The sequence below is a fragment of the Pleurodeles waltl genome, chromosome 3_1 (assembly GCF_031143425.1).
Source record: "Pleurodeles waltl isolate 20211129_DDA chromosome 3_1, aPleWal1.hap1.20221129, whole genome shotgun sequence".
NCBI lineage: Eukaryota > Metazoa > Chordata > Amphibia > Caudata > Salamandridae > Pleurodeles > Pleurodeles waltl.
In genome coordinates this window covers 1911105462-1911126588 of record NC_090440.1, presented here as the reverse complement: position 1 = coordinate 1911126588, position 21127 = coordinate 1911105462, and the positions used below count along the sequence as shown (strand labels likewise).

The window sequence follows — 21127 nt, the reverse complement described above, 5'->3', positions numbered from 1 at the left end:
TGCAGACTAGTAACCTGAACCCTAGGTTGATTTATTAGTCAGGGCTGCACTGACTTTAGTAAGTTTCCCTACCTTTTTCCGGGGTTGTAGGTCTAGTGATTTGCACCCAAACACACTCCTTTCTTTCTTCATACATAGTGGGAAGGCCAGATCTGTAAATAGCTAGCAGGGGTGTGGAATTCCTATAGCCCAACGCCCAGGACATTTACTTTGGGGTCAAGGACAAGTTTTCATGTTTATTATGTTCTTTAGACAAGTAGGCCCAACCCTCTTCAGCACAAACCCTTTGGCTGCCAGTTTAAAGTACCCCAATATGAATCAGGGAAGTGTATTGTCTACAGTTAAAGTAATATTTGTGTCCATAAGTTAATGCCGTTCATTAAAGCAAGTTTTTAATATTAGGGTAACCACTTTAACAAAATGCTGTAATCTTGAACTGCACTACTGACAGTGGTTCCAATATAGAAGTATGTACACAAAATTGCAAAGTTTAACAATATGACACTACATATATTGCTCCCAGCACGCTCTTTGGTCTGATGCAAATGTTTGCAGAAGCTTGAAAGCAAGATTAGTGATCTTTGCTTTCACAATAAAAATGTCCACATAAAATTAAACTAGGAATTTGTTTTGCAAAACTACAGTGAAATTTAGGCCTCGTTTCTTTGAAGCATTATTCAGTAAAATCTACTAGTTCCAACAAAGTTATTGGAAACATGAAATAAACAAGCATTGGCAAAGCCAATAGGTCTGACATTGGTGGTCAGCCTTTTGGTTTTGTCAATGTGTGTTGTGTTTTGACATGGTTTTTGTAAAACGTTATTGTTGTGGGAGCTACTGAACCCTCACCATCATAAAAAACATAAGCAAAAATATTTTTAATCTCAAAATGCACATCTTGCCACAGTAGTTCAGGGCACTGAACAAACCTACTGTGCCAAAATGTTCCTTGTGAAAGAGCAGAATGCAGCCACACAATAAAGCCAACTGATAAATCAAGAGAGAGCTATAGAATAGAAATAGAAACAAAAGGGCCTAATTCTTACAGAAAATCACAGAGGTTCACCCAAGGTATTTGTCCTTGCATTAGTGCAGATTTAAGGCTTTTTTGAATTCACAATAATTTACAGAAGTAGGTCAGGAAATCATACTCCTATTAAATATCTGTAAACTGCATTTTAGCACGAGCAAATATGCATGTGGAGATTTGCTCATGTGAAAATCTGTTGAGTGTTTACAAGTTCCCTTTCACTTGAATCACTTTTTCCCAACCCCTGGAACAAGTTTTACTTGCCTTTGTCAGGTGTACATTTCCAGTCTTTTTCTGTATGGGAAAAGATTGGAGAAGAGTTGGTGAAAACCCCTAAAACATGCAAGTTAGTAAGTGTGCACACATTAAAAGGGGCCTTCCAACCCTGGAACTATTGCTTACCCCTAAATGTAGATCTGCTCAAAGTGGCAAAATAAGGGAATTGCTAGTATTCAAACCTTACAATAGTATGAGCCCTGGCATAATTAGAGAGGCTATTATCAGAGCTCTTGAATGAGATTGCTGCGGTAATTTGTCACTGCACTACGTGGCACCAAAGGGACAAGTGGATTTATTTACAGGAAAGTAAATTTATGAAGCCACGTGTCCCACGGACAAGTAAACATGTTATAATATTCCACACCCTGGCTTGGCACCTCGGCACAACTGTTCAAACATAACATATGTTTAGTTGCATACCAAAGTAAAAATGCTTGAGAAATCTTTTTACGCAAATTAACACTTACACAAAACCAGCAGTAGAAGTTGTCAGCTGTATATGATTCTTATTTTGAGTCATCTCTCCCATGTGAAACTGTTGAGAGCCAACATGTTTCGCCATTTAAACATTGTCAGGGCTCAAAAATTCATAAGAAATGCTCGGTACATTGTTGAAATCTGTATGTATGTGCTACACAGTTTGCAGTCATTTACACAAATATATACTATACTCAGTTTGTACAGACACCCAATAGACTATGAGCAGAACAAAGACCTTGTCATCAAAAGGTAATCAAGATTCAGTTTTTGTGTTACACTTTAGAATGCAAAAACGGAAGTAAGCACTCCAAAGCAAGGAGCAGAATCTAGAATGACAGTGAGAATAGATAAGAATCCAGAAATGACCTAGTGAAGTGAGTAAAGACCTTTCATTTAAATTGGGATGACCCACACGTATCTGTGAGGTGCTAGATGTGCCGGTTTCCAAGTTATTGAGAGTAAACCCTTCTCCTGTTAGTCTGATGTTGGTTCAAAAAGAATGTTGTGAGAGTCAGATAAGGATGGTGTACTAGACGTGCTCCTGTAATAACATACCAAAATAGACTGAAGAACAAAGTGTGTTGATTCTGTCAAGGAAGAAAAACAATCCCTATGATATTTCATGTTGTGGATCTGTTCGGTATAAAATATGAAGTAAACCAAACCTGAACCGGGAAGGTGCCTTGGTACAGCATGTCTAAAAGTTTGCAAATATTTGTCAGAACCAAGTCATCTGCAATTGAATATCTATATGGAATACCATCTTCTGTTGTGGTGGAAAAGCAGTAACAATGCTCTATGTACCATGAAGGGCTGGTATGCTCTGTGTCTAAGTGATAGAGATAGACTGCTCAAGTAACTGTTATCTCTATTGTAATCACACGTAAATGGCTGTAATCGAAGATAATGTAGTGTTACATGACCAATGTCAAAGGATGTCTCTTGGTTCTACATGTTAGACAATCTGTAAGGAAATTCAAGTATGATAGAGACAAATACATTTCAAGGTTAATGTACCGAGCAGAAAATGTGGGAGCAGGGTTGAAATCATATGCACTGTGGGTCTAAGACTTCGAAGATAGCAAATGTCTTGCAGGATCACATGTTTGAGTTGAGTTCTTAACTTACAGAGGTAAACACATGAAAGTAATACCATGCATGCTATAATGGCACGTGAGGAAGTACCGAGAAAATCTCAAAGTGCTGAAGAAGAATTAAAAGACCCGTATTAGACTGGCGTTTGGAATCTAAATGAAGTTTGATAAAGGAAATAAGCGTGGCACACTTCTGTTCATCCATAAGTAAAATGTAATGCACTATGAAAGAATAATAAAAGTTAGTTTCTGCTATTGACAGTGCTTTCTATGTATATGGAGTCTGTTACAGATGCCAAGCTCTAAAATCAGCTTCACAGGTAAATAATGTCCTATTTTATAGCAGCGTGAAGACCCAAAGCTATGTATCTGGGCCACAGGTTCAGCAACAAGAACTCCACTTGTTTAAATTGTCTCCCTAGGTTGAATTGGGTGCCAGTTTAGTAATCTGTTACTACGAAGCTGTCTGTCAGGATATATAGCTGATTGCCATAGATTATAATTATTGTGGTGGGGTACCTGAAAGAGTAGTTATGATGCATGGGATTTGTCTTCACTGCTAGGAAGGGACTATGGGCCATATGTACAAACACATTTTCCCATAGACACAGAATAGACAAAACCCTTTGATACTTCTGGCCCAATGTGATGCGTTGAAAAAGTGGGAGAGTGAGATGCCTTTTCAATTAAATACCTGTTATTCTTTGTTTAGGGGGCTCCAGTTGGAGGGCACATTCTGAACTACCTCTTAGAGAAGTCCCGTGTGGTCCATCAGAATCACGGCGAGCGGAACTTTCACATCTTTTACCAACTACTGGAGGGAGGAGAAGATGACTTACTGCGAAGACTGGGCCTGGACAAGAATGCACAAAGCTATCAGTATCTGATAAAGGTGAGTGAGCGACTGTGCAGCAGAGGCTAAAGGAGGATCACAGTGGTTGGTATCAGAGCATTGGTGATTACTGTAATATCTTAAAAAGGTTGGAGCAAAGGATTTTAGAAAGGATGAAAGTGAGGCCTGGTGACAGAGTAATGCCGTTCTTGACTTTCTTTGTACCCTTTCAAAGCCCATGATGCTTACCTTGCTCTTGAACTGCAGCCCATACAAGTCCTTGATAGACTCTCCCAGAATTAGAAGCTACCTCAACCTGTTGGGAAAGCAAAGTCTTTTAACTTTTACATTGTTTGTAAGACCACATGGGTGGATTGTCGACGTTTCAACTCCGAAAGGGATTTGTCAGGTCTCATCCGGATGGGGTCATTTGTCTAAAACATTTGAAATGATGAAAAGACAGAGCACCTAGACTAGGAGAAGAGTCACCTATCTTTGTCCAACAGCCTATATGTTTCTAGTTACTCTTCCTGGTTTGATGTTTAATAGGAATGTAATTCAACTTATATCAGCGGTCTTACTATTTTCTACAACTGGAGTCTCTCTGTGAACTAGATAACAGGATTCACATTGTGTAGAACTAGGATATGTATCTTAGGCGTTGTCTTAGTGTTTTTATGTATTTCTAAATATATATTCTGAACTTACCTGGACACTGTGCTCTCTGCACTAATTTCACTATGTACTGCATCTGTATATTTTGATATATGAATAATAACATCATATGTAAGAGAAGAGGCCTAGACTGTTCATTGAATCGATCATTGTACGATTGTCATTGTTTTGATACTAAGTTGTTCCTTGACTGTCTTTAATTCCTTTGATTGACTATGTGTGGTAATGGTAGAAATTAGTCCCAGAGGGCCAGTGTTATGTTTATTGCAGTATTGTAACAACCATGCTCCAAGTAGTCAATCCCGTCCTCTTCCTTAATGCCCATGGTCCTGCTTGACTTTTCCACTGTCAGCGATCCAGCATTGATCCACACTGAAAACTTACATGAGCTTCACTGACACAGTCCTGCAACGGTACATCCTACCTCATCAACCAACAGCACCTCATTCAGATAGCAACTTCAAAACCCCGGACTCTTCCTGTCAACTGAAAATCTCTCTACAGCTACATTCTGTTCTGTGACACCTAATTTTCATCACTTAAATGAAACCCTTGGGACGCATTCTTGCTGACAGCAGCATTCTCACTCTCTCCAACCAACAGAGCCTAAAAGCCAGCCTCCAATGCATCCAAACCTGGATGTCCATAAGTTACCTGTTGCCAAACCCCAAAAAGACTGAATTCCTCCTGTTTGGCGTCAATGCCAAGCATGCTCTGATTCCGTCATGGCTCTCATGCTGAACTCTAGCAGGCTTTGCATCCTAATTTCACTTACAAAACAGGACAAAACCCTCTTGTTAACCCTCGACTCAAACTTCTCACTCAAAGAAAACATTGCTGGTTCCTAAATCTCCCTTCTTTAAAATAGGAAAACTTTTCTTCTAGGAGAAAGACAGTGGAAGCCCTATTCGTGGTCCACCTAGACAGAATTAATTCCCGGCTCAGTGGCTTCCCAGAGGCCACCCATACTGCCCTATTACAAACTCTTCACACGGCAGCATGGCTCAAGTCGCAGAAGAAATCCCTGAACATCATCCGATACTGAAGTGTCTACACCATCTTCCTCTGCAAACCCGAATCATCTACAAGATCAGCTTCTGCAACCCTCAGAACCAAGACCGCAGCCTACCTATCTAATAAACTAACAATATCTGGTCATCCGCACCAGACAAGCAGCTGTGACATTGAAAGATTAGAGACTAAACATTGCAGTAAGGAGAAAACAAGTCTTCTCAGGCTACACTTATTTGGAAAAACATCCCTTCTGACATCAGAACAACACCAACTGTAAATTCAGTAAGAAACTGAAAACATACGTCTTCACCTCTTTTTACTTCTAACCCCTTTCACTTAGTGTGTGTCCTCCTTCTGTCCCTTGCCCCATGTACCCCCACTGGGGCTTGCCCTTATACAGTGCTCAAATTGCTTGCAAGTTAAGATTGCACTTCAAACATTTCCTGACTCTTCTTTTGTTGCTGGCTCTCTCCAGGCACCTGGGGGCCTTCTTTTGTACTATGTGTATGAATCCTCCGTGACACTTCCACTAGTTCTGACTGGTCTGAGCCTTAACAGTTTGCTCCTGAAGTGATACACATGTGTGGCAAAGAAAAAAGATAAACTTTTTCCTGATTTGGGCAAGACTTGAATTTTAGAAAAAATGTGGCTTAGACTTCTTCTTGGCTGGCTTGCAAAGTTAGATAAATAGCCCCCCCCACCCCCCCCAGTTGTATAACCTGTATGTTATTTACGGAGCCCCTAAAGCATCTGAAGCTTTGCCTGGGACAGAACCTCTGCTTGAAGCTGTACTAACACCACCAAGGGCCAATGCTGGATTCCTGCAACATGTAGCAGCTTTGACCTGTGGGAGATGGGCTATCACTAAAAAGGAGAGGAGCTACCATTTCAGGCCTGCACAATGCCCAGCTGACTGAAGACGTGCTTGGAGATGACTTAAGGAACCAAGACTACCCAACTGCCATGAGTTCCCTGCGTCCAAGCTAGCCTGGTAGCAGGGTAAAGACAAGAGGCAGGCATTGCCTGGTACATGATATTGCAGAGTTGCTTTCCTGCATCTGAACTGGTGGTCCTGCACTGTCCGTGACTTGCCATGTGCTCTTATTTGCCTTATCCCAATGCTAGAATGACCCAGAGGCTATTGTTAAAACGCTACCTTACCCTGTTTCTTACCCTAGAGTAAGCTTATACAGCTTGATTACTCTACCTTTGGAGTGCCAGTGCTCTAAAGAAGCAATTTCATTATCCAGTGCAATTGCTGGCATGGGGCATAAGTTGCTTTTTACAGTACTCACACTGGAAGCATATGCTCACTGAGTGCTTCACAGTCTCAAGAAAATGCTTCACAAATATAATTGGTAAAGTCATAAGCAACGAGTGCAATATACAGTGCTTGAGGAGAGAGAAAGACAAAGTAGACAGATGAAGGGAAAATAGTTCCCTTTGGTATAAGTGGAGAGCTAGGAACAGATGCTAACTGTCGGGACATTCTGCATGTGATAGGGAAATTGACACACTGTGTGGAGGTCGTCTAGACATATATGGTTATCTAGAAGAAATTTGGGCAACATATGTATTGGAGAGCCGGGTACAGTATATGGTGACAGAAGGTAGAGCAGAGCATATGGAGAGACTGAGAATTTGGACAGTATATGTGATGTCAAGTGAGAGCTGAGCACAGTATTAGGAAATAACTGGATTAATATATGAGGGAGAGAGCCTGCACACACTCAGGGACAGTGTTACGGAGGAGAAACTACAGAGGAGGAAAGCAAACTGTTGAACAGTGTATTGAGGATGGAGATGGACAATAAATATGTGAAATAGAGAACTTTTGCTTATTTGGGAAGAGATCTATGGCAGTGTAGAATATTACACAGAGGGTGACACTGTACTTGGGAAGAGACAAAGGGAAAGCTTTTAAGGGAAGAGGACAGTATTGGGAGGAAGAAAATGGGGATATTATAAAGAAAAGCAAGAAGTATCAGAGAGTTCTGAAGGTAATATTAGACAGAGAGCTTAAGCAGTATCAGGAAGAGAAATCTCATTTATATTTTCGGCTTCTTGGTTCTGCCTTTAAAAGTTTCAAAAAGAGTTCAAGTCTTTCATACTATCTAAATATTTAATTTTCTCTCCCTTGTTTTTTTTTTATAGGGTCAATGTGCGAAGGTCAGCTCTATCAATGACAAGAATGATTGGAAAGTTGTCCGAAAGGCACTGTCTGTTATTAACTTCAGTGATGATGAAGTCGAGGTATGGAGCTTCATGTTTATCAGAAACACCATTAATTCATTTTTTTTCTGGAAGACCTCTCTTAAGCTTGTTAATCTAAACTATTCATACCTGCATGCTCAAGGCCTTTCCAAAGCAGAACAGTACAAGTCCACCACAGAACTTGAATCATCCAAAGTCCTCTCCTGAGATGAATGTCCCTATGTCTCTTCATGGGTGGTTAGTAGATATGTCTTGCCAAAGCCCCGAGGGTCCAGAGAAGGGAGGGGGCCCTTAGGTGTCTCCAGAGCCTAGAGTGTCAAAAGGGTTTGCTATTGCATGGGTCATCGGTCAGCTTTTCTATAGCTTAAGACTAGTTTGGTTTAAGGTTTTTGTTGGTTTGTGGTGTAACCCCATGTAGGTTTACAGTAGGGCATTGTATTGCTTTGTGGAAAGTTCAGTGGAAAGCACTGTGGTTTATTTGGGGGAACACCTCCTACGAACCTGATAGAATTTATTTTTCAGGTTTTCAGGACGTTCTCTTGCAGGTTTGAAGAATGGCCTCTTCCAAATTAGGAGAATTGCATTTTGAAGGTTTACCGTACTGCCCTTCGTTGGTACGATAAAAGGCTGTAGATTTGTGGGGAAAGCCAGTTTTGGGTTTGGTGTGCATCTGTGGATTTAGAGCAAATCTTATGTGGTCTTTGGAAAAGACACTGTGCTAGTTTGTTGAAATATGTTTTCTTTTCTAGATGAAAGATGGCAGTGGAAAAATGCATTTTGAGGGAAAGGCCGTTTGTATTTCAGTGAAAGGTTTGTAGTCTGGAAGACCCTGGGCTGGTTTGTTTTAATGTAATTCATGGAATGAGGTCTAATCCTGTGTAGGGCTAGGTCATGGTGTTGTGTTTCCTTAGTGAAAGGTCTCATTTTGTTCACTGAAATGTTATTGTGGGCTTAGGAAGAGGATACTTGTTGTTTAGAGGGATATTTACTTACGGGATAGCCTTGGGCTTGGTGAAAGATATTGTGTTGGTTTGATGGATGGTTTTGTGCTAGTCGGTTGGTTTAAATAACTGTCTATTTGGGAGAATGCTTATTGTATTGTAGACTTGAAGGACATCTATAGTGTGTTTTGGGTAAGGATGCTTGTGGGCTTGGAGTGAGGGCCATTAGGGTTTATGGAAGCCCTGGCGATGGTTTGGCAGAAGGCCTTTCGTTTAGGTCATGGCAATGTCTTCTTGGTTTATGGATGGTCTTTTGTGGTTTTGAGAAGATGTGTTTAGTATGGTGTTGTATGTTTAAGTATAGTGGAAGGTTGAGGGGTGGAATGTAGAATGTGGGGAGATGGAACCTGGGGGTTGGAGGTTGAGGCATTCTGATATGGGAGACGGTTGAGAAAGGATGTGTGGACCAGCTTGAGAAAATAAACGTAAGAAATACAAGATTACGTGTGTCCTCATCTTTACATTTTGGCGACGAGGGAAAGGAAGATTCAATGAAAGAAGTAGTGGACTTTTAAAGGTTTGACAGGATGTACTCCAGGCGCACACTACGGAGGAGGTGAAGGAGTAGTACTTCATGCAATTTCAACAGAAGGAAACACATGAATTGAACGAGTGCGCGATATGGAGGCACGGCAGTGAAGGTGGGCTTTCAGTTTTTATTTTATTTTAGTGCTTTCTGTTCCTCCTTCTTCGCTGCCTTTGCCTGCCAGTTTGAACTGCCGTTGTGGGTTTGGTCACGCGGCCTAATTTAAACAACGCGCCGCGCGACATCCTTTTCTGGATCCTAGAGCGTGCCGTACATTCTGTGCTCTACGCGCAGTAGCGAATCTTCGCATCGTACCGGATTGAATTTAAGTGGAAGACTGCTGTGTTGAGGATTACATGAGGATTACATTAGCAATATACCTTACTTGTTTGCGCAGCCCTGTGTTGGAGTACACCTGTTTCTTGCTGTTCCTGCCGTCTGTGCTTTTCTCTGCATATTGTTCTGGGCGGAGCCGGGACTTTGTCTTCTAGACATAAACAGAGGACTATCGGATGGTTTCTTCTATTATTGTCACTAAAGAAGGTCTTTAAAGGAAAAATGCGGAAAAGGAACATCTTTATGACAAATATTCATTAACTTTATGAACAACTAAAGTCACTTACATAAATTTATTTTTATTTATTTTTTATTTTTTCATATTTTTTTTTTCTTCCCCCTTTCTATATATAAGTATACTTATTAAAAGGAAAAGGGAGAAAAGATGCAGTTTGAACCTCCTGCAAAGTTTTTACAGAACAAGGGAGAACCACCATTGCATTGGACTAGGTGGAAGGAAGAGTTTTTGACTTATATGAAAGCTATTGATGATGACGAAATGTCACAAGATAGGAAAAAAAATATTTTATTACATTGTTTAGGCTCTGAGGGGCAGATGGTTTTCAGAACTTTACCACCAGTACTGTTACCAGATCATACGGAGGGAGAAGTGGACGTTTTCAAGGAAGTGCTAATGAGATTGGAGAAGAGATTCAAACCTACTGCAAGTCTGGCATTAAATAGATTCAAGTTTTATACTAGGGCACAGCATTCTGATGAGACATTTGATGAGTTTTTAACAGCACTACGAGGATTATCTATACATTGCAATTTTGGTGATATGACTGATGAAATGATTCGGGATCAAATTATAGTGCATGTGAAAAGCAGGAAGATCCAAGAACATCTGTGGGTTATGGGGGATCCTAAATTGCAAGATATAATCTCTACTGCGAAAGCTCTAGAGCAATCTGAGAAGTGGATGAGATCTGTACAGGATGTCGATAAAGTTAATAATATAGAATCTGAGGTGGTGGGTGCAATGATGGGTAGTAATTCGAGTGGTAATCCTGGTTTCAAGAATACTGGTGTGGGTAAGAAATGGGTGAGACAAGATAGGATGGAGAAACTATCCTGTTTCCGTTGTGATAGTGTGAACCATCTTGCATCGTCGCCCCAATGTCCGGCAGTTGGAAAAGAATGTATGAAATGTGGAAGGTTGGGACATTTTGCTCGGGTATGTAAAGATTTCAAGAAAAGTAACTATGTAGCCAAAAGGAAGATGGCGTGTGTTAGTAGTGGTAAAGATGGTCATGATTGGCTGAAGGGTGATAATGAGCAAAAGGGCATGGTGTTGTCACTCAAGCATGGGGATGAAATACGGTGCGAACAGATAAAACGACCTAGATGTGAGGTACAAATCGCTGGGAGGAGGCTGGAGTTAATGGCAGACTCGGGGTCACCTTGGACAATTGTTACACAAGATTATTTTAAGCAAGTCTTTGAGGGAATTTGGGAATTGACCGATTTGAAGGAACCAGATATTATTGCTGAAAGTTTTGAAGGGAGGACTATTGATGTGACTGGTTTTGTTGAAACTGGAATCACTTTTAAAGAGAGACGTGCCAATATTAAATTGTATGTTGCAGTTAAGGGGGTTAATGTCCTAGGATGGAGGGACCAAGGAAAATTGGGTGTAATTTTGAATCCCCGGTGTAGTGAACCTGTATTAGTGATAGAGTCCAGGGAGGCAACAGAGTGGATTACTTCTAAGTTTCCACACGTTTTCACTAGTAAATTGGGCAAATTGATCAACTACAGCCACAGAATTAAAGTCAAGGCTAATGCCAAACCTGTAATTCAGAAACTTAGGAATGTTCCCATTAGTGTCAGAGATGAATTAAAGAAGATCTTGTCAGATATGGTGAATGAGGGTGTGATAGAAGAGATTGAATCCTCTGAGTGGGTTTCTCCGATCGTTTTAGCACGAAAATCTGACAATTCTTTGAGACTGTGTGTGGATTTGAGAGCTGTAAATGTTAACATCATTGTGAATTGCCATCCTTTACCCAAGATAAATGAGGTCATTAGTATGTTGGAGGGGGCGAATATTTTTTCCACATTGGATTTGAGATCGGCGTATCACCAAATTGAATTAACGGAAGATTCTAGACATCTCACGGCGTTTATCACCCCGCAAGCGTTATACCAATTTAAGAGGATGCCGTTTGGATTGGCGTCAGCAGCGTCAGTCTTCCAGAGAGCGATGTTTCATTTGTTTAAAGACATGGACAAATATGTGAAGTGTTTCCAGGATGATGTTTTAATTTTCTCAAAAGATGAAGTTGAACACAAACTGCATGTAGAAAATGTTTGTAAAGTGTTGAGTGTGAATGGTTTGACTTTAAGGGAGAAGAAGTGCAAATTCTTCTTGAAATCTGTTGAGTACCTAGGTCATACAATTTCGGGAGAAGGTGTTGTACCAAAACGATCCCTAGTGGAAGCAATAGTAAATGCTCCTGTTCCTGATGATCGTGAAAAATTATTATCATTCACTGGCTTGTGTGAGTATTATAGCAAATTTATTGAGAATTTTGCTACAAAAATGGAGCCTTTGAGGGAGCTTACGCGAAAAGGAGTCCAATATGTATGGACAGAAAAACAGAGTAATGCATTTGAGAGGATTAAGAAAGAGATAATACAGGCGCCTACTTTGAGACATTTTTGTGTGGGGGCACAATGCATAGTTACTGTTGATGCAAGCATGTATGGGATTGGTGGGGTTTTATCTCAGATATGTGGGAGAGACAAATAGAATGTTACGTTTGCTTCTCGCACATTGACGGATGCAGAAAGAAGGTATGCAGTAATTGAGAAGGAATTGCTAGCATGCATTTGGGCTGTGGAGCACTTTCGGGACTATATTTGGGGGTCCAATTTCATTCTGCAGACAGATCATAAGCCTTTAGTAGGTATTTTATCTCCTGGGGGAGGTTGGAATGCCACTGCCCGTATTGCCAGACTTGTTTCCAGGTTGCAAGAGTATTGTTTTAAAATGGAGTATGTGCCAGGTAGAAGTAATGCTGTAGCGGATTGTTTGTCGCGTCTTCCACAGGATGAAGGGAAAGGTGTGAGTATTGTGGAAAGGGATGTGGTATCTTCTGTGTCTGGATACATGTCTGCCGAGTTTGGTAGTATACATGAAGATGAGTGGATGAAGTGTGATGAGGAGGATTTAGTTTTCCAAGAGGTTAAGAGATATGTGAGGGACGGTTGGCCAGGAAGGAATTGTATAGCTGCTGAGTTAGAACCATATGGTAAAGTTAGGGATGAATTGCATGTAGAGAGTGGGTTGTTGTTTAAGAATGGGAAGTGCATTCCACCCAAGGGTATGCGAGATGTGATTTTGAAACTGGCACATCCTGGTCATCCTGGAATGTCTTCTATGAAAAGATTGATACGCACTTGTTTTTGGTGGCCTGGTTTAGACAAAATGGCAATTCGGGTTGTGAGGGAGTGTTGTGTATGTGTAAATGTGGAGAAAATGCTGAGAACAGTACCTGCTCCCCTTGAACCTATTCCCTGGCCGAATTGTCCGTGGCAGAAGTTAGGTTTTGATGTTTCTGGCCCATTTTTTTCTCTTCCAACAGATACACGTTATGCTTTGGTGTTAATTGACTATTTTTCCAAATGGCCAGAGGTGAAGTTGGTTGCTCAGGTGACATCTGCAACTATTATTGAGTTTTTCAAGGAGGTGTTTTCTAGGGAAGGATATCCGGAGGTGTTGATTTCGGATAATGGCGTCCAACTGACTTCTGGTGAAATGCAAAGTTTTTTTAAATATAGTAATATCAAACATGTTACTACACCTCTGTATGATCCTCAAGGGAATGGTCAAGTAGAGAGATTCAATCGAGTTCTTAAGGATAGTATTTGCTGGGCAAGAGGATTTGGGGGAATGTGGAAAGAGAAATTAAGGGAGAAGTTGTGGTATTATCGCATTACCCCGCAAAGTACCACGGAAGTGAGTCCATTCAAATTACTGAAAGGAAGACATCCTGTGTCTAAATTGTGTCCGTGGTGGTTTAAGAAGAAACTGAGTAAGGACTGGGAGGATATCTCAGTGGAGGAAGTTAGAGAAAGGGTGAGGGGGAAACAAGAGAAATTTAAGAAGAGATATGATGACAAGTGGAAGGTGAGGGAACCTAGTTTTTCGGTTGGTGATTGGGTAAAGGTGCGTGAGCCAGGTTTTGTGAGGAAAGGTGCATCTAAGTATGGCAGGGCTTTGAAGGTTGTAAAAGTGTTAAAAAAAGTGTTGTTACACAGGATGGTAAAGTGTGGAATGTGAGCAGATTGGCAAAATGTGCTGGTAATTTTGAGTATCATGACGGAAATTGTGGAACTGATCCGTTAGTGATGTTTGGAAGTGGGATGCAATCTGGTGTTTGTATAAAAAAAGGGGCAAGTTGTGAACAACAGGAAGTCATGGAGAATGGTTCTTGTGAAGGAGAGGCTAATATGGAGTTGGGTGACAGTAATGGTAATGTTACTATGGATGATCAATCTGTTGTGAATTATCATCCTGTGAATAATAATTCTGTTGCGTCACATGTAAAGTCCTATGTCAGGACGAGACGACAGCCTGCAAAGCTCAAAGACTTTGTTTGGAAAAAAGTATGGTGTTTACATTATGTTTTGATTTACAATACATTTTCTGTATTCTGTTGTTATATGTATTTTAATGTTTATATTTCTTTTGTTAGTTTTGTTTAAGGAGGGAAAGTGTGTTGTATGTTTAAGTATAGTGGAAGGTTGAGGGGTGGAATGTAGAATGTGGGGAGATGGAACCTGGGGGTTGGAGGTTGAGGCATTCTGATATGGGAGACGGTTGAGAAAGGATGTGTGGACCAGCTTGAGAAAATAAACTTAAGAAATACAAGATTACGTGTGTCCTCATCTTTACATATGGATATAGGAGATGACATGTGGCTTTGAAGGAATGGTTATTTTGAGTTTGTGCTAATGCCTCTTATTCATTTAGGTTAAGTCTCTTGCGTGAGAACCACTCTGTGATGTGATAAAATTGTAAGAGATGGTATCGAGGAAGGTCATATACATTGTTTGGAGTAGGCCTCTGGGATGTGGAGAAAGTCTTCTTTGTACAGAGGCAAAGTCGGGGTTGAAAGAAAACTTAGGCTTTCTAGGGTTATCCTTTTAAAATAGAGCTGCAAGTCCAGTAGAGACATATAGAAGATCTCTGGGATTTCAACAATGATTCTCTTGATCAGTGTGTTTGGTTGTGCTTTGAATGCATAGGTTTGTTGCCCATCCTCATAACCAATAAAAAATCGAGTGCAGAAAAGCCAATAGTAAATTAATTGCATGTGTATTGGTATTGGGTGCCGTAGGCTCCATGCCAGAGGGGATGTAGCATCTGGGCATCACCAATAATTCAAAAATGGGACTTGTTACATCAAGCCACAACCGCAACAGGCTGAGAGGGGAGCCCCTCTGTAATGTGTGCCAAAGAAGAGGAATCTAGTGAAAGTGGAGCTCAGTAGTCAAAAGGAGCTCCTCTGACCTCCGGCTTTGCTTACGTTTGCTAGGTGCTGGAGCTGTCTGGTTACTGAACGAATGTGAAAAGGTGGTGGTTGGATTAGCATGTAGTAGTTTGCAGCAGAGGTTCATAAATAGCTGAAATGTTAGGTCATCTCAACACTCATCAGATTGTGAATAGTAGCACTTCAAATAAATGTTTTGTCATTGAAAACAGACACTTTTGAATGTACGAACCAAAACGTTTTCCACTTTGTTTTATCACTTTGTCAAATAAAAATTGAAGTTCCCCCTGCTTTGTGAAAATATATGCAACTGTACACTAAGTAAATGTAGTTTTCACATTTCTTTGTATAATGGTCTCTGACTTATTTGTGGATATCGCTCAATTGAAAACCTGCTTCAGAGCACTAATAAAAACAAACCATGATCACAATCTCCTGAGACCCTTTGATGGAAAGCTGCACTCATGCCCAATAGTACACACTCCACCTTAGCACAAACATGCGCATTTGACATGGTCCATTATCAAAGATATCTGCTGAATAAATCCATACTGTAAAGAAATGGCTCCCTGTTGCAGTTACCCCCCACTTTTTGCCTGATACTGATGCTGACTTGACTGAGGAGTGTGCTGGGACCCTGCTAACCAGGCCCCAGCACCAGTGTTCTTTCACCTAAAATGTACCATTGATCCCACAATTGGCACACCCTGGCATCCAGATAAGTCCCTTGTAACTGGTACCTCTGGTACCAAGGGCTCTGATGCCAGGGAAGGTCTCTAAGGGCTGCAGCATGTATTAGGCCACCCTAGAGACCCCTCACTCAGCACAGACCCACTGCTTACCAGCTTGTGTGTGCTAGTGAGAACAAAATGAGTAAGTCGACATGGCACTCCCCTCAGGGTGCCATGCCAGCCTCTCACTGCCTATGCAGTATAGGTAAGACACCCCTCTAGCAGGCCTTACAGCCCTAAGGCAGGGTGCACTATACCATAGGTGAGGGTACCAGTGCATGAGCACTGTGCCCCTACAGTGTCTAAGCAAAACCTTAGACATTGTAAGTGCAGGGTAGCCATAAGAGTATATGGTCTGGGAGTCTGTTTTACACGAACTCCACAGCACCATAATGGCTACACTGAAAACTGGGAAGTTTGGTATCAAACTTCTCAGCACAATAAATGCACACTGATGCCAGTGTACATTTTATTGCAAAATACACCACAGAGGGCACCTTAGAGGTGCCCCCTGAAACTTAACCGACTATCTGTGTAGGCTGACTGGTTCCAGCAGCCTGCCACACTAGAGACAAGTTGCTGGCCCCATGGGGAGAGTGCCTTTGTCACTCTGAGGCCAGTAACAAAGCCTGCACTGGGTGGAGATGCTAACACCTCCCCCAGGCAGGAGCTGTAACACCTGGCGGTGAGCCTCAAAGGCTCACCCCTTTGTCACAGCCCAGCAGGGCACTCCAGCTTAGTGGAGTTGCCCGCCCCCTCCGGCCACGGCCCCCACTTTTGGCGGCAAGGCTGGAGGGAACAAAGAAAGCAACAAGGAGGAGTCACTGGCCAGTCAGGACAGCCCCTAAGGTGTCCTGAGCTGAGGTGACTCTAACTTTTAGAAATCCTCCATCTTGCAGATGGAGGATTCCCCCAATAGGATTAGGGATGTGACCCCCTCCCCTTGGGAGGAGGCACAAAGAGGGTGTACCCACCCTCAGGGCTAGTAGCCATTGGCTACTAACCCCCCAGACCTAAACACGCCCTTAAATTTAGTATTTAAGGGCTACCCTGAACCCTAGAAAATTAGATTCCTGCAACAACAAGAAGAAGGACTGCCCAGCTGAAAACCCCTGCAGAGGAAGACCAGAAGACAACAACTGCCTTGGCTCCAGAAACTCACCGGCCTGTCTCCTGCCTTCCAAAGAACTCTGCTCCAGCGACGCCTTCCAAAGGGACCAGCGACCTCTGAATCCTCTGAGGACTGCCCTGCTTCGACGACGACAAGAAACTCCTGAGGACAGCGGACCTGCTCCAAAAAGACTGCAACTTTATCCAAAGAAGCAGCTTTAAAGAACCCTGCAATCTCCCCGCAAGAAGCGTGATACTTGCAACACTGCACCCAGCGACCCCGACTCGGCTGGTGGAGAACCAACACCTCAGGGAGGACCCCCGGACTACTCTACGACTGTGAGTACCAAAACCTGTCCCCCCTGAGCCCCCACAGCGCCGCCTGCAGAGGGAATCCCGAGGCTTCCCCTGACCGCGACCCTCTGAAACCTAAGTCCCGACGCCTGGAAAAGACCCTGCACCCGCAGCCCCCAGGACCTGAAGGACCGGACTTTCACTGCAGAAGTGACCCCCAGGAGTCCCTCTCCCTTGCCCAAGTGGAGGTTTCCCCGAGGAAGCCCCCCCTTGCCTGCCTGCAGCACTGAAGAGATCCCTTGATCTCTCATTGACTTCCATTGCGAACCCGACGCTTGTTCTAACACTGCACCCGGCCGCCCCCCCGCCGCTGAGGGTGAAATTTCTGTGTGGGCTTGTGTCCCCCCCGGTGCCCTACAAAACCCCCCTGGTCTGCCCTCCGAAGACGCGGGTACTTACCTGCTGGCAGACTGGAACCGGGGCACCCCCTTCTCTCCATTGAAGCCTATGCGTTTTGGGCACCACTTTGAACTCTGCACCTGACCGGCCCTGAGCTGCTGGTGTGGTAACTTTGGGGTTGCTCTGAACCCCCAACGGTGGGCTACCTTGGACCAAGAACTGAACCCTGTAAGTGTCTTACTTACCTGGTAAAACTAACAAAAACTTACCTCCCCCAGGAACTGTGAAAATTGCACTGTGTCCACTTTTAAAATAGCTATTTGGGAATAACTTGAAAAGTATACATGCAATTGAAATGATTCAAAGTTCCTAATGTACTTACCTGCAATACCTTTCAAACAAGATATTACATGTTAAATTTGAACCTGTGGTTCTTAAAATAAACTAAGAAAATATATTTTTCTGTACAAAACCTATTGGCTGGATTTGTCTCTGAGTGTGTGTACCTCATTTATTGTCTATGTGTATGTACAACGAATGCTTAACACTACTCCTTGGATAAGCCTACTGCTCGACCACACTACCACAAAATAGAGCATTAGTATTATCTATTTTTACCACTATTTTACCTCTAAGGGGAACCCTTGGACTCTGTGCATGCTATTCCTTACTTTGAAATAGCACATACAGAGCCAACTTCCTACATTGGTGGATCAGCGGTGGGGTACAAGACTTTGCATTTGCTGGACTACTCAGCCAATACCAGATCACACGACAAATTCCAAAATTGTCATTAGAAATTGATTTTTGCAATTTGAAAAGTTTTCTAAATTCTTTAAAGTCCTGCTAGGGCCTTGTGTTAGTCCCTGTTAGCATTTCTTTTAGAGTTTAAAAGTTTGTAAAAGTTTGAATTAGATTCCAGAACCAGTTTTAGATTCTTAAAAAGTATTCCAACTTTTAGAAGCAAAATGTCTAGCACAGATGTGAATGTGGTGGAACTCGACACCACACCTTACCTCCATCTACAGATGAGAGAGCTAAGGTCACTCTGTAAATTAAAGAAAATAGCAATGGGCCCCAAACCTACCAAAGTACAGCTCCAGGAGCTTTTGGCAGAGTTTGAAAAGGCCAACCCCTCTGAGGATGGCAACACAGAGGATGAAGATAGTGACTTGGAGGGAAATTCCCCCCCTCCAGTCCTACTTAGGGAGAGCAGGGTTTCTCAAGCCCTGACTCCACAAATAATAGTCAGAGATGCTGGTTCCCTCACAGGAGGGACCAACAACTCTGAAATCACTGAGGATAACTCCAGTGAAGAGGACATCCAGTTAGCCAGGATGGCCAAAAGATTGGCTTTGGAAAGACAGATCCTAGCCATAGAAAGGGAAAGACAAGAGATGGGCCTAGGACCCATCAATGGTGGCAGCAACATAAATAGGGTCAGAGATTCTCCTGACATGTTGAAAATCCCTAAAGGGATTGTAACTAAATATGAAGATGGTGATGACATCACCAAATGGTTCACAGCTTTTGAGAGGGCTTGTGTAACCAGAAAAGTGAACAAATCTCACTGGGGTGCTCTCCTGTGGGAAATGTTCACAGGAAAGTGTAGGGATAGACTCCTCACACTCTCTGGAAAAGATGCAGAATCTTATGACCTCATGAAGGGTACCCTGATTGAGGGCTTTGGATTCTCCACTGAGGAGTATAGAATTAGATTCAGGGGGGCTCAAAAATCCTCGAGCCAGACCTGGGTTGATTATGTTGACTACTCAGTGAAAACACTAGATGGTTGGGTAACTGGAAATGAAGTGTATGACTATGTTGGGCTTTATAATTTGTTTATGAAAGAACACATTTTAAGTAACTGCTTCAATGAAAAGTTGCATCAGTATCTGGTAGACCTAGGTCCAATTTCTCCCCAAGAATTGGGAAAGAAGGCAGACCACTGGGTCAAGACTAGGGTAAACCAAAACTTCCCCTGGGGGTGACCAAAAGAAAGGGGTTACAAAGCCTCCCCAGGAGAAAGTGGGTGACACTAGAAACAAAGAAAAAGAGTCCCCTGTACGCCCCCAAAAACCAGACCAGGTGGGTGGGCCCAGAGAGACAACCCAAAACAAAGGTGGGTACCAGGGTAAGAGCTGGGATGCCACTAAGGCATGGTGCCATAACTGTAAACAGACAGGGCACCACACCAAGGACACTTCTTGTCCCAAAAACAAACCCCCTAGCAAAATCCCAGGGGTGACCAGTGTAGCCATTGGGGATGACTCCTCAGATGAGGAGGTCTTCATAGCCTTCAACTGGAAAAAGGGCCCAACAGGTGAGTTGGAGATTCCAGAGGGAAGTAGACACTTCCACCACCTACAGGTGAATGGAATCCCAGCCACTGCCCTGAGAGACACTTGTGCCAGTCACACTATTGTGCATGACAGGCTGGTGTTCTCAAACCAGTACATCCCAGGTGAGATGGCCAGAGTAAGAGTTAGCCCAGACAGGGTCACTGATAGGCCTGTGGCTTTTGTGCCCATAGAAGTGGGTGGGACTTTTAGCTGGAGAAGGGTGGTAGTCAGTACAGACCTCCCCCTTGATTGTCTCCTTGGAAATGACTACCCAGAGGTTAATCAGAGCCTAAGAGAAGAACTGGTCCAGGGCCAGTCCTCTCCCAAGGATTCTGGAGTGCCTGCCCCTGCAGTAAATGCAAGTAGGCCCCAGAAGAAAAAGAAAAGGAAACAGAGTAGGAAAGGTGGACAACCTTTAGCCAAGGTTCCAGCAAGCCAAGGAGATTCTGCTCCAGTAGAGGAGAACTCCAAAAGTGGCTCTGATAAAGTCCAACCTGACCCACAAGAAGTCCTGGCTAGTCAGGCAACTGTTAAGCCTGAGTGGGTGGCTCCTCCGCTAACAGAAGAAAGAGTGGAAGAAGGGTGTTTACTACAAGATGTGGTAACCCCCCACTCTAATACAGCAGACAGGCACCCTGAACCCAAAGAAGCCTGTAACTTAGCCCCTTCCCTTGTAGGTGAAGAGCTAAAGGTGTGGTTCTGGGCACTGACAGCTGTCAGTGGCCTCTGCTGGGTGTTAGCCTTTATGGCTGCACTATCCTTGGCATTGTGGTCTGACCCCATGCCAAATAACAAGTTAGGCCCCCTGACCCTGTTGGTCATGGTGGGGTTACTCCAGCTCTGGGTAACCTCTTTGGGTAAGCTAGGGGTGACCCTGGCTAAGATAAGATTAGCAGAGGTGGATACCTCTAACCCCAAAATAGAGAGAATGGGTGAAGACATAAAAAGCACAGACAAAAGGCAGTTCAGACTAGGTCCTATCACTGTGGAAGTGGGTCAGTTCCCCAGAGGGAATGACCTGAACAGGAGGATGCAAGGCAGAGTAGGCCCTGCAACAAACCAGCCCATTTCCTCTACTCTTCCTCGCCTGACAGACTAGGAAGACTCTCCCAGCTTTGGCTGAGTCTCCTGGCCTGTGGGCTGGGGGGGGCTTGTGTAAAGAAATGGCTCCCTGTTGCAGTTACCCCCCACTTTTTGCCTGATGCTGACTTGACTGAGGAGTGTGCTGGGACCCTGCTAACCAGGCCCCAGCACCAGTGTTCTTTCACC

The 21127-nt window shown here is 43.1% G+C and overlaps 1 protein-coding gene across 5 annotated transcripts in view; it reads left to right on the top strand.

Moving 5' to 3' along the window:
• Positions 1–21127, top strand: part of MYO1C (myosin IC) — a 365885-nt gene that overhangs the window by 233673 nt on the left and 111085 nt on the right. For all 5 annotated transcript variants that reach the window (XM_069226100.1, XM_069226102.1, XM_069226099.1 and 2 more), the window contains exons 6-7: positions 3596–3775; positions 7559–7657. In XM_069226100.1, the coding sequence (XP_069082201.1) occupies positions 3596–3775; positions 7559–7657 (279 nt within the window). The remainder of the gene's footprint in view (positions 1–3595; positions 3776–7558; positions 7658–21127) is intronic.